At 39.1% G+C, this 14,807-nt stretch overlaps 1 protein-coding gene across 7 annotated transcripts in view; it reads left to right on the forward strand.

Moving 5' to 3' along the window:
- Window positions 1-14,807, forward strand: part of cdc42bpab (CDC42 binding protein kinase alpha (DMPK-like) b) — a 141,359-nt gene that overhangs the window by 59,555 nt on the left and 66,997 nt on the right. For all 7 annotated transcript variants that reach the window (XM_041806057.1, XM_041806060.1, XM_041806058.1 and 4 more), the window contains exons 3-5: window positions 2,877-2,960; window positions 6,506-6,601; window positions 10,549-10,697. In XM_041806057.1, the coding sequence (XP_041661991.1) occupies window positions 2,877-2,960; window positions 6,506-6,601; window positions 10,549-10,697 (329 nt within the window). The remainder of the gene's footprint in view (window positions 1-2,876; window positions 2,961-6,505; window positions 6,602-10,548; window positions 10,698-14,807) is intronic.

Here is a 14,807-nt window from a genome sequence, read left to right on the forward strand (position 1 = left end):
TGTAGTTCTTTTGATAAAGTAAGACAGTTTCATAATCTGACTAATTTAGCATGAAGTAATCAAAGTGTTGGCCCTACAGATACTGTACAAAATCAAATCTCCAACTTGGACTATCACATCTTAAAAGGACCTGTGACTGGTAGGGATCTTTTCCAGCACATTATTTGTCCAGTGTTTTCAGCCTTTAGCATCATGAGTGCTAGAATTTGCTCAGTGTCAGCCTTTCAGTTGAAGAGGGATCAATTTTTGTAACAATGTCTCTTCTCTCTCACGACCAATCAAAATCAAGAAAAGCAGGACTTTTGATATCAGTTTTGTTAACTGCAGAACCCTTTTAGCAATGGCTGAAAAAAGTGACCTGAGTTTTATTTTTGAGGGTAATAATACCTGGTTTACAGCTGCTGCTAATGCCAGGAAAGGATTTCTTTTCATTTAAAAAAAAATTCCGAGTGATTTTTCTTTGAATTAAAGAAAGTGCACAGAGCTGTTTAAATCAGACCTAACAGATACTACAGAAAGAAGTGGAAGCTTTTGTAGGTTATCAACAATGGAACATTTACCTGCCAGCTAAAATGTTTGGACAGTTGTATACTTTTGACAGTAAATCAATTTTCATCTTGTGCTTGTATACAGGGACAAGGAAAGTAGCACTTTCACCATCCTATTCCATGCCATCAGGCTGATCCATCTTGCAAAGCTTCAAGCTGATACTTATGTTTACGGTCAGAGAACGACTGGACCAATTAGCATCATTTGAGGAAACGGAGGCAGTAGCTATGCCACTATGCTTGGCTGTAATTGTTCTCTTTGCTGCCTTATTTGACTGAAATGCATCTCTGACATTCTAGAGAATACCTTCAATGTGCAAAATTTCCTACAAAAACGACAAGAATCGCATATCGACATTAAGACATTATATGTTTTGTTGCTCTGAATTACTCATAATGCATGTGACAGACAGTCCACCCTTCTAGATTGATGTGATTCTGCTCTTCCCAGACTACAGTCATATGCATAGGTTTTAAGCATCTAGGGTACCATTCTGGGGCTGGGGTGGGGGGTGGCCAGAGTCAAGCTAGACACCAGTTGACACATATTTGTGTCACTACACAGTCAAGATCAAGCTCAACAGCATCTCTTATGTCTGGGCCTTTTTATTCTTGATAATACGCCCAGAGATCGCCAGCAGTTTTTGTGCCATGGGACATGCACAGCACCACCAGGGTCTCGTGGAAACCCTACTACCCACCCAGACAGTGCTTTGGGCCATTCTTTCTCTCCACATCCACCTCTAATGTTGCCCTAAAGGTGTGGACTTCATTTTCAAGATGGTTTTCCCATGCCCCTAGTGATATGCAAGGACATCCGGGGCACTACCAGGGTTGGTCCTTTCTGCCCAGTGGTGTCCTCCAGCAGCTTACTTGCCACATCTATGCCTTACTGCAGCTTCAATTTTTAAAGTTCTGCACAGTACTGCACATCCATTTGGAGGGTGCTCTCCAAATGGATGTGAAATATATTCAATGCCAGGGATAAATGCAACAGTAATCTGTTATGTCACATTATTCAACCATTGCTCTACTTAATTGTGACTGTCAATGTGTTGAGTGTTAAAAAGAGATGATTAACCTTTTCCCTGGAGCCTCCCTTACTTGTCTTAAAAAGAAAAAAAAAAAAAAAAAGCTGGTGACCCCTAGACCCACAAGTAACTTACTGATTCATTGCTGACAAAAGTTAATAGAATTGGTTATTGCTTTATTTGATTGAATAGGCCTAGACACACTTGTTATTAAAAGACTTTTGTATAAAACTTCAAGTAAGCCTTGTGAATCATCCTCAGATCTTTGGCAAAGCCCTGGTTGCGAATAGTTGGTTTAAAGGGTAGGGAAATTTTGTTATCAGGAGTCTGTTGAATGCACAACTGAGTTGAGAGCTCTATTTTTAGGAAAATAGATCAAATCAAGAATATTGTCACAAAAAATAGAGATAACATTGTTTGAAACATTTTGGAGCAGCTGTATGAAAAGTTATGATAGTTTAATGAGAAACAGATTTGTCTTGATTTATTTAGTATTATGAAAGACCTCATTGGAAGACCTATCCCCCTTTTTCCAGTTTCATTTCAAGTATCACATCTTCACAAATATGTCTTTACTTTTAATTTGTGTCCATTCACAGATCACTGGACACAGCCATGCCTGTCGATTTCGTGTTTTTTTCACCGGTAGATCCTGCACAGAGGAAGCATAAATCACACTTAAGTGTGTCATTTTTGTGTGTGTTTGTGTGTATGTATATGTTTGTGTGTTTATAGCGGGTAAGTGTGTATCCAGGTGGAGCACATCTGTTGTCCTGTTAGGTCAGCAGATCTTGAGTATCTGTAGTCACTTCCTGCCTGTGATCTTCCCTTCCCCTCGGCTGCTTTCCCTCCTCTCGTCCTGTCCTCAGATTTTCCTTCCTTTAATCTTGTCAGCCATTTTTATCTTTGTTTTCATTAACTTTACCTCTCCCCCGTACTTTGTGTGACAGCATCTCTCTTGTTTAGCTTCTGATTTACTCTCTGGTACAACTCAGTTAAAAATTGGCACTTTGAACCCCATGGCAGTTGCATGGAGATGGTCTTTTTGCCCTCGACTGCAGTGTATCATGAAAACTGAAGAAGCCTTTGGAATTTGTCTGTCTGTTATTAGTGATCCTATGAAATTGAAAGGGACATGAATTATCCTGTTTCCTTTTCCTGCTGCTGAAGTGATAAGATATAAAATCACTTTCCTGTTCCTTTATGGTTTATACATGCTTCACATTATTTCACTGGTGTAGCTGTCAAACCGATGACTCAAACATCTGTCTAACCCACTTTTTGCTTTTTTTTGCAGGTTGCTGTGGTAAAAGTTAGAAACACTGACAAGGTATTTGCCATGAAGATCCTTAACAAATGGGAGATGCTGAAGCGAGCCGAGGTAAGCGTCACATAATTTGCCATAAATTCTGCCTCTAGAAGCAGATTATTGCAGCAGTATAAGAGAAATCTATCATAGAGATTCAAAGATGTGTTTTTAAAGGTGTCCATATGTAAGAGGAACCGCAGATCTGTTTATCCACATTCATCCTAGCACTGCCTTTATTGATAAATGCTTGCAGAACATGTTTCTGCTTGAGCTGCACAAGCTGCACGTTTTTTTAGTGACCTCTTCCTGACAGTCTGACATTCCTGTCGGTCCCCTGGGTCTTCAGTCTTCATGCCTCATACGTCACAGGCCAAAACTAGTCCCTGCTGCATGTGCAAATGCCTAGACATGGGAAACAGTGTAGTGCAGCAGATGTACTGCAGACAGTGCACACTAAGCATACATCTGTGGCTGCAGAAAGAGGTCATCAATAACTGCACAAATATTTTAAACGCTTAAATCAACAGCTAAGGACTAGAGATCTTATTTGAACACCCTTTTTGTTTTTACCAACAAGACATCCACTAATATAGCTTTTAAAAAACTACATTTTATCAGTACAGTTACATGCATCTAAGACACCTGGTTACTGGGTTTTTGTTAAAGCAGAGGATCAGAAACAAGAAAACGTGGTAACCTGAATTCTTTAAAAACTGTTTTTTTTTAGTGTCAGTGCAGTGTTTCCCCCTAGGTGTTTGCCAAAAGTAGATATGATTAGTGGGGACAGTAAGGGTAAATAAATAATGATCATTTGTTAATGCATACAAACTTGAAAATAAACAATTTGCCCCTTCCTTTTTTGGAATATGTCACACTTTGATGTTTCTGATCACCAAACAAATTTTAATATCAGACAAAGATAACCGGAGTAAAAAAACAAAACAAAACAAAAAAAACAGTTTTTAAACAAGGACTTGATTTATTCAGAGAAAGCCTTCCAAATCTAACCCGTCTGAAAAAGTGAAGTAGACTGAAGATCTCAAAAAGCAGCACATCATGCTGCAATCTAAAAAATTTCAAGAGCAGATAAGAAACAAATTGATTGACATCTAGCAACCCAGAAAGGGTTACAAAGCCATTTCTAGGGCTTTAGAACTCCAGTGAACCACAGTGAGAGCCATTATCCACAAATGGAGAAAACTTGGATTAGTGGTGAACCTTCCCAGGAGTCGCCTGTCTACCAAAATTACTCCATGAACACATTGGCAATTCATCCAGGAGGTCACCAAAGAACTCAAAACAACATCTGAAGACCTACAGGACTCACTTGACTCAGTTAAGGTAAGTGTTCATGATTCAACAATAAGAAAGACACTGGGCAAAAATGACATCATGGGAGTGTTCCTGCTTTAATTGATGGAACCATGAATTCTGCTCTCTACTGAAAAATCCTGAAGGAGAATGTCTGGCCATCAGCTTGTGATCTCAAGCTCAGACACACGAATGCAGCAGAACTATGATCTGAAACACATGAGCAAGTCTACCTCTAAATGGCTTAAAACAACAAAATGGAGGTTTTGGAGTGGACTAGTCAAAGTCTGGACTTAAATCTGATTGAGATGCTGGGGCATGACCTTAAACTTGCACAAATACCCTCCAATGTGGCTGAATTAAAACAGAAGAGAGGGCTGTGAAAGACTTTTTGACAGTTATCACAAATGCTTTCTTGCAGTTGTCGCCACCAAGGGTGGCACATCCAGTTATTAGATTTGGGGGACAGTTTCTTTTTCACATGGGTCAGATAGGTTTGGATAGCTATTTCCACTTAATAAATGAAATCATCATCTAAAAACTGCTTTTTTTGTATTTACTCAGGTTATCTTTGAAACATCAGGAAGGGGGCAAATACCTTTTCACTGCAGGGCAGATGTTTTTGACCCAAGGTCGACATATTTCAAGTCCCTGATTATGTAAGACATAGCCTGAGGAATTCTGCTGTCTTGATGGTCAAAACAATGGACTGAGAGATGATTGACGCGTGATAAGAGGCAAAATATTCTTGTCAACAAGACTTTTTGGCTTATAAAAAGCTTTTTTTCTCTTTTAAGTACCGTTTAACAGTGTAATGGTTAAAGATCTCATACATTTTAAAATTTATGTTTCACTCTGCCAAATCTAATTGAATTACTTTTGAACGTACCTTTTAGAGCAAACACATTAGATTACCAAACTAAGCCACGGGCCTTTATCCGTTGGTTTCACTTGCCTGTTAGATTCTAGTTCACTGTACTGTAGACCACCCTCTGGTAAAAAATCTGTAATATTCTCTGTTCAGACTTATTTAAAGCAAGGAGTTCTTATATATATTATCAAAATGAGAATTCACAGTAATGTTTTTGCTTGAGTATTTGTATTCATGTATCAAAGAATACTCAATATTTGCTAGTAATATTTTTTCTTTAGAACATAATGTGTCAGATATGGATGTGCTGGTGGCCCACACTTCAAATCCTAGCTCTGAATGAAATTACAAGCAGTTTTATGTAAACAGGGTTTATTAGATAGACCCAATCATTGCAGATATACAGTATACAAAAATATACATCCACACAGAGCACCATAGTATGAGCAGTCCACTTCATCGGGCTATTCCCAAGAAGCACAACACTTCTGTCTTCTCTTTAAAAAGTATTACGGTCCCCCAGATACCTCACTGTTTACCAGAAAAGAAAAAAAAAACTGAAATTCACAGCTTTACGCTACTCTGGGACAAAGTCGCCAACAGTAACATATGACTCCATGGAGAATCTGTCTATGAGTCTGTGTTAACAGCCAGTTAATCAACAAGTTGTAAATCAGCACTCAATTCTGCTGCTCTTTCCTCATGCATTTTTTTCAACTCCTGTAGATGTTGTTAGTTGGATTGTGGCTTTATAACCAGCTTGACAAATGCCAACAGCTCCTAGATGCCTTTTCCTTCCAAAAAACATATATTGAAGCATATTTTCCTATCAGTGTACTAAGAGGACTCGTAAAGATGTGATATGAGGCTGCCTGTTGTCTACACTCATGTGGTTAAAGAGTGAGGTAGTATTTATGTGATGTCCACTTTATCACCATCTTTCTGTCAAAGCAATTTCAGAAATCACTTTTCCTGCTCATGACTGTTAGGGTACATGCATAACACTGCTGTTTGTTAAATACTGTTCGAGCAATGTGTCCCTTGAGAGCTGCCGTACAGCAGTTGTTGTTACTGTTACTTACCTTGCAGTGCAAATGCACCCAAATTATTATTTTCGTACGTCTTCTGACCAAGTATTTTCAGTTAGATGGATCTAGAGAGATCAGTTACACTATTGTAACCTATACTACCCATGTACTACCCTAGTAAGGCGTCCACCATGAGTGCTCTGCTACTTGATTATTCAAGTACCTGAGCACATGACCCATCCTCATTGCATTTTGTTTAAGAAACCAGGTTACTGCAAAGGATCGACTTGCGAAAGTAACCTAAGTTAATGTGAATTCATGCACACACAGTCACTGAATAAGATCCAACATGAACAACAAAAAGTATTAACATTATTTTTATTTTCTTTTATGTCATCTCTCTTTAGACGGCGTGTTTTCGGGAGGAGCGGGATGTGTTGGTAAATGGGGACTGCCAGTGGATCACCACCCTGCACTATGCCTTCCAAGACGACAATAATCTGGTAACATAGCAGTCTCTTTCTTCTCGTTTAATATATGCAGACTTATGTGCCAGTTATTGTACTTTAACTACATCACGTGTATCCTGTGAAATTCTTCTTCCATTTTTTTACAGTGACCTTTCACAGGCCACTTTTAACCTTTACTTATCTGATTCCCTTTGGAGTATCGCCCCACCTTGCTTTAATTCCTTTCAGCACGCTCAAACTGTGGTACTTTCCACAAAAACAACCACAGCCTTCTACTGTGAAGCTCCACCTGCCATTCTCACCATTTCACTGGCTAGTTCATTTATAGAAAACAGCACCAGCTCTGCATGATGGTTGGTGACCTGCCAGCCGCTGAACAGCACATTCACTTCTTACCACAAAACACAATATGACTTAGAATTGAAGGAAACTGGGCAACAGCAGTTAACACCACCAGAAAACATTTATATAAAACAACCAAAAGAATGACTTTAGAGCTTTCTGACTGGTTGTTGGCCAGGCACTTCCCCACTTTCATTGGCTGCTGGAGGCGATCGCTCTCTCTCTCTCCATCCTGACGGTCTGTCCTCTCTGTGTGACCCGGAGTTCAAATGCCAGGACTGCTTGTCATTCCATTTCCCACATTCTCACAACAAATGCTTTACTCTGGACACTCCCCAAGCTTTAAAAATATACACCGCTGCCTGACCAGACATCTATTTTTAGGAAAACCCTCAAAATTCAAAGCCTTAGTGCCCCTCTGTAGTAAAGATACTGTGAGAAAAAAAGGGAGAGGAGGGTGAGGTGAAGGAGGGCAGCAGATTTGTTACTCTCTTGTTTGACTTTATTTATTTTTTCTTCATGAATCAGTTCACTGGTTCAACTGTATTTGTTTTTGTCTAAATTTAGTTATTTACTCTCCACCTTTTACTCTTTTTATGCAATGCATCAGCAGAGATTTATATCCAGTTTTGGCATTCAGATACCAAGTGGAAATCCTTAATGCTTTGTGTGAACACATCTAAATGCATGCTGAAAACAATATGATGTCTGATAACTCAGACTGCACACAGAGGTGGACTGGAATCCATCATCTGCAGCGGATTGCTTTTGGAAATGTACTGGCATGTGTTAAACACCGCCATGTCAGCTGATGTCATCTGGGATACTCTGCTAATAAACAGAAAGCATAGAGTTCTTTATGTACGTCCAGCCATACTCAGAGTGGTTGGAATATTAGCTCTTTAAGAGACCTGGATTATTCGGTTTAGCTCAGTATCAAAAGCCGATCTTTCCGTTTCTAAATGGCTTTTTTATTGGCACCCTTTCAGCTTTTTATGTCTTAAAACATTAACAAAAATGGAGAACAAAGGGCGACTCGGAGACAGCTCATAGCCGGCTCATCTGTGAATGACACATCAGGACTTCCTGATAACTTGTTGTCTTAAACTGATTTTAACTTTGCCAATACTGCATAGAATTTATTCACTAAATAATATATCACTGTTTCCTTCATGCTACCTCAAAAAACAACCTTAAAAGTTGTTTGAAAACCTCAAAAAACCCAGTTTTTTTTTTTTTTTTTTTTTTTTTTTTTGGACAAATGGTACATTACATTTTTAACGTTTACATATTAACATTTACTGTCTTTATTTCTCATCCTCTGTAGCAGATAGAGATATGACATAGAACATATTTGAAAGGTTCAACTCTTGGATCTAACTTTAAATAACTGCCTTTGCCCTTAAAATTTAACATCTCTAAAATCATTAATTGATTAAGTCAAAATCATCAACATCCTCCTCTTCAAACATGTCCCTCATCAACTGAGCGTCGGCCAGCAGGTCAGCAGTCCCATAAGAATCTGGAATGTCGCTATTGTTGTCCACAACATGTAAAATACTTCTGTTAAAGGCCCCCATATCAACCAACGGCCACTGTCTTTGTTACTGCTCAACTTAAAAACTTTTCATTCAGGAACTTTGCTCTGTGGAGGCAAAAAGGGATAAAACCAAAAATGTTTTGTTCCATCTGCAGCATGTATTTTAACAGTTGTATTGTAGTGCATCAATAATGTGTCTTAAAAGCAACAAAATCACCCAAAATAAACAGACATTGCGTCAGGTGTTAAAGGTATAAGCGCAATAGCATCTTATCCAGTCTTTAAGTTATAAACACATAAATGTTGCATCCAGTTTTTACATGCTTAGAAGCATGTTCAGTGCTTCCCTGCACTGAGCATACAGGGATAACGAGCCAGGTTACAAAAGCCGAGGAAATTATGTATAGGCTTTTGTTTGTGGAAGTGGCAAGTGAATTATGATATCAGGTCATCCATGAAGATGTATTCAGGTATGATACGCTATGTTGGCTAGTGATTGTAAAAATTAGGATCAATACCAGTATTGATGTTTCAAACAACAATTTAACTGTCAATGATGCTAATATCAATGTTTCTTTTTTTCATATGCCCATTTTAGAGAAATATTACTAGAACAGCTTTTCCCAAACTTCAGTTTGTTTTGGCCTAATTTGAGGTCTAATGCTTTACTTTCAGAAAAAGTGTTTGTCGAGTCACAAAGTACAGCAAAATGTCAGCGACTGCCATTTATTTTGTTTTGATCAGGCACCTGCATTGTCTCTTTAATCTTCTGTTCTGATATTCTTATCAGTAAATGTAGATTGTGGCTACTAAAACACTGTTTTAGTAGTGTTGATGTCTCCAGAGGCTGTAAAAAATCCTTAAAATTGGCAAGCGAATTGTATAGACAAAGGCTTAATGAAATGCCACTAGCTAATCCAGTTCTGGTTGAACCGTGACACTGGTTCCAAACATCAGACAAAAAACATGACAAAAGGTGACATGAAGATGTTTTTGTTACTTTTGAGACTTAAAATATTCAGATATTTAATGGTAATCTAAAACATTATTTAAAAAGTTTGTTTCTTTTTCATGTACTTTACACTGTTTTTAGTTTTAGTAAATGACCTCCCACAGCCCACCTAGAGTACCTCTGCCCACATGGCCCACACTTTGGGAAGCACTCTCCTAGAATATCAGTATTTTTTTCAAACATTTGACCATGAAAACAGATCAGAGTTTAGCCCACAGGTCACTTTCGCTACCCTGTAAAAAAATCTCATCTTATTCAACAAATTTAAATAACAGATGCAAGCATTAAATTGATTGTTCACAACAGATAAACACTGATGACTGATATTTGTTCATGCCACATAATTTGGCTGATGGCCAATATTTGTAAACAGGGCTTATATCTGCTAATATCTATGTTAAACTGGTGCATCTATGCAAAATGATTACGATACGATATAACACAACATGACATGATTTGATATCATGCAATGTGATCTGATACAGTTTTTTGTCTCCTTAGGGAATTTTGTCTTAGGCTCAAAATGCCGCACTTTTACAGCTGCCTCCACAGCAACAAATATGAACAAAGAAGCAAAACAACGATAATCCACATTTAAACACACAATTCATTTATTCACGGAGTAACAAACACCAGAGAAGGGCCACAAAAAATATATTGCACTTTACCCATATTGAACATTATCTGCTTAAAGATAATAATGGTGATGATAATAAATTACTATGATAAAAAAAGATAAAATACAGGAAGGGAAAAAGATAAAAGGCTATAAAGATAAGAGAAACCAACCACCATGAAGTCATTTCACAACCCATAACGTCAGTAACAATCCTTGTGCAGGGTATGCAAATGTGCTCCTAACATCGATGCACTCAGAAGCAGTGAGATCAGAATCGAAAGTTTTATGTATCTTAACATCAGTGTATTACTGGTGTTTATCAGTAAATCAAAGCACAATCCTTTGGTATCTGAATGCCCAGAATGCATCGTTAATCACTGATAATGCATTGTCTGAACTACTTCTTTGCCATTACCTGTCATCATCATTAATCTCCATTCTCTCTGCCTGTTTCTTTGCCTCTTTAGTACCTGGTCATGGACTACTACGTGGGTGGGGATCTGCTGACTCTGCTTAGTAAGTTTGAGGACCGTCTGCCAGAGGAGATGGCCAAGTTCTACCTGGCTGAAATGGTGCTGGCTATCGACTCCGTTCACCAGCTACACTACGTCCACAGGTGAGGAGCAGGCAGAATGTGTCTGTAATTATATTTCAGAGGAACAGACTGAGCAAAAAATTCTGATGATGGATGTTCAGCATATTTAGATTTTTCCTGCCGCATGGGCAGTTTTCCAGCTTTGGGGAGCCACTGCAGCTTAATGAAAATAAATGAAAGCAGTAGAGAGCGTTCGTGTGTGCTTATGTTTGTCTTCGCTTATCCCTGAAGCTAGTCAATAGCCCAGACTAATCATAGAATGTATTTATTTGTGTTCTTTGGTGTTATTTTAGCACTTTTGAACAGTTATTTGAAGTTTGATGTTAATAAGTTTGTGTGAGAGGAAGGATTCTGGTGCTCTGAAGGGCAGCAACAATGATAGAGGAGGTATTTGAATCCCTTGCTTAATTCATAGTGCTGATACAACATGTCATTACAAGTTACAGGATTGCAGTCAAATCATATTGCAATGAACATTTTGTTTTCCAAATCACATGCATGTGAAAGTTCCTGGAATGTTAGGAGGAAAATATTCTCAAAGGCACTTTGATGGATGTTAATGTAGTGTTCTAACTTGCCCAACTTCACCATGTTAGTTCTTTCAGTCAAAGTCAGAATACTGAGATACAGAGAGACCTAAAGGAGAGGAACTAAAAGCCTATAAAGGCTCATTCATTTCTTGATATTGGTCTGTCATTTCACACTGTTGCCAGCTTTTTGCAATGATCACTGATACCCATACTGATGCAAGTCATATTTTGGGGTTAGCGCTTGGCCAGTCTATTTATCTTTGTAGGGAAATGAGACCTCTTATAAAGCCGGGCATACACTGTGATTTCCACCCAACTTCAACAGCTGTGTTGGATTGTCAGCCCATACTCTGTGACTAAGTCACTTATGATGCATGGCCATCTCGCATGTTTAATGTGCTCACACGATACGGTCTGATGGTTGTATACAGCCTTAGTACTCAAACTGCATGAGTGAAGTCAAGAAAGACTGTGACAAAAATCTATAAACTCAGAAATGAGTTGTGAAGTTTTGATGGTGATTTAGGCTGTTTTCTGACAGATTACAAAAGAAAAATGCCTCAAAGTTGGTGATTCTGCTTGGGGCTCTGCTCTCCCCTTGGAAGCATCTTGAGCCATACGAACAAAATATCTAACATGTCATCTGACCACTCGGGAGCAGCTGGTCTGGCCATAGTCAGGTCGTGGTCGGCCATTGTATCCCACTGTATATTGCTAGACAAATGGTGCTTGATCTGAAAGTCGGCACATGTTCAAAGCGACACGTATGACTCTGAGTCCGACTGAAATTCGCACAGTGTACGCCCAGCTTTAGGTGAAGAGTAACCTGATAAAAGAAGCACAAGTCATCCTTAGTGAGTCAGCAGAATGCTTTTACTATGGTCAACATAGCAGTATAAAAACCTCCCAAGGAGCAATGCAACAAGTATGCTGCACTATGGACAAGTGAGTTGTGCAAGGCGATGAATCATTCATCACAGTTCATCACGCATTGTGTTCATTAATGTGAATTCATCATCACGATTATTAACAGGCTGAAAAAATGTTAGACCTGTTCAGCAGGCTAAACGATGCAAATAGTCTAATCAATAAAGGGCAACAATGCTCAGAACATTAAATCAGCTGTACTATGCAACTGATGCAATTATTTTATTTTGCTGATGAAACAAATTTCAGCTCCAAACACTGCCATTATTCAAGTTTCTTAAGAAAACCCACATTTCTCTTTCTTGAGGTTGCATTCGGACACATCATGCTACTTTATGTTTAACGCTGAAATGCATCATAATTTGTCATGTCATCTAACATTTTAGGGTTTAATCTGCTGATTTTAACAAGGATTTCCACACATATTTCTACATTTGATTAATATTTTATAGATAGATGATGTAAAGCAGTGTGCCCTAAAGTAGACTTTACACAGTGCTCTTAAAACTCTTTATTTCTGTAAAATTAATTCCATTATAACATGTCAACATATAGAGGATGCCCTTGGGAGCAGGAAGTTAGGCCCTGCTCGACAGGAAGTGGTCACATCGGCATGTTAACACAATTACAGTGCTGTTTTTGCTGGGGGTTCATCACAGCCATTTTGAACATGGAGCAAGAGGAGTATGAGGAATGAATAGGAAACAAGGGGGGTCAAAAAGAGGGAAGGATAATCCAGGGCTGCTTGGTGGGATAATGTTTTGGGTGTGTCTGTTGTCTCTCTCATTGAACTGGGAAGATGGACGGAAGGAGACGTACTGAGAGCAGCGACAGAGAGATGTAGATATAAATGTATAAATAAGGAGAGAGAGTGAATGAGAGGAGAGTGGGGAGCCACTAATTGCATGGTGTTATCTGGGGGCTGTGGGTGGGGGTTGGTGGTGGCAGCAGACGGAGAAATGAAGTGAAGGGAAAAAGGGACAAGAAGGAGGTGACTGAAGTGTTTCTCTTTAAGTCTCCTGGTGGAAGCGTTGGGACAGTAATGACGGGGTTTGGGAGGTGTATGGGTGGGGATGTGGTGCTGTCACCTCCCCCCATGGAGCCTCCCCTGACTCCTCCTTTGGCCTGTGTCACACTTAGACACACACAGTCGTGGGAGATTTGTTAGCCTTGTGTAAGGGTGGAGACAGCCAGGCTGGTCCCCTGAGGAGGGCGTGCACTTCTGGCAGGTCCCGTCTGATGATTGTGTGGGTCACGTGCGTTGGGGTGTGAGTTTATCTTGATGATATTGTGTATTTGTAGATCGGTCTATCCAAGTTTCCTCCTCTCATGACTGGATTAGTTAACTACACATGAGCCCTGTCATTTAAAGACATTAACATCTACAAAACCAGAAAACAACCCTCTCTAATAATGGCTCATCTTCAGTCACATCAAACACATTAAGGCCACACTGTGGGAATCTAGGTTAAAGGGGCCGCCCACTTTTTCAACCTGGATGTTTTTGGCCCTTAAAATCTTCTATTGACATTTAAGATCACAACTTTAGATCATAGAACCCAGCTAACCAGCTGCCTGAATACTTGTGACTGTAAAACCACTGAAAATGGTGAAAGCAACAAGACTGTGCAAACTTGTTCTTGTAAGTGAAGGAACTACACACCCCACAATCCATTGTGACAACAGGACTCAAGAAATGAATCTTTCTACATTAATCTTTATCATACTGTTCATATTGCTTTCTTTACAGTATATTTAGCAGTTATATAGATGAAGCTCACAGGGGCAGTAAACATTTCCTTTGCAGTTATCGGTTCCATTAGTCAAAGACTGCATATAAACAAGGTGTTCCACAGGTGCATATCATCATATCAGACTGAGGAGGCTTTGAGAAGTCTCCCTTGGATGGTAGTGACGTTATGGCTAATAGTCAGATCTACAGTGGAGAAAATGAATGAGGTTTTTACTTCTGAAAACATGCTGTTGAGCTCTGTATAAATGGGCTTTTGTGACCATGCTTTAATGCAATGGCTTCTTTGCTTTTACTCTATTGTACTAATGCTTTTCAGTTCCTGTGAAGCCACTTTCCCATTCGCAAGTCATTAGAAATACAACATAAACCAGAAGTTATAAGAGAACCCTGACATTAACATGACCCTCTACCACCTGTCTGAGTAAAAGAAACTTTAAGAATGAGACAAAGCAGAAGGGTTCCACTTTAACAAGTGCTATCTGTATTTGTTTTTTTTTTCATTTCATTTCAGAAAAGTAGTAAAACCTCTTACAGGAAAATTACGATATCAGTAACAGAGGTTTGTCAGACCACAGTCACTTGGCCTTTCTCATTTCCTTTCATGGTTTCAGTGCAATCAAATAGAACTTGGGTCCCTTTTCTCCCTAAATTACAGCTAGAAAAATAGTTCTCAAGCTTTTTCCTCAGAGCTCCTTCCTACCTCAAAGTTGATTTTAATTGTTTCATTTGTAAAACTTGATGAAAAGGGTCTACACATGCTTTCTTATCAAATAACCTTTTAATAAACAGAGAGATCTTAGGTGGCCCCTCTTGGGGGTCCTGATGCCAGCCCCAGATTTGGAAACCAATGAGTCAGACCTGCCTCGAGGCAGGTCTAGGTGTGCTGTGAGAATTTATACAACCAAGTAGGGCTCAACGATG

This window comes from Cheilinus undulatus, linkage group 14 (assembly GCF_018320785.1).
Source record: "Cheilinus undulatus linkage group 14, ASM1832078v1, whole genome shotgun sequence".
Lineage (NCBI taxonomy): Eukaryota > Metazoa > Chordata > Actinopteri > Labriformes > Labridae > Cheilinus > Cheilinus undulatus.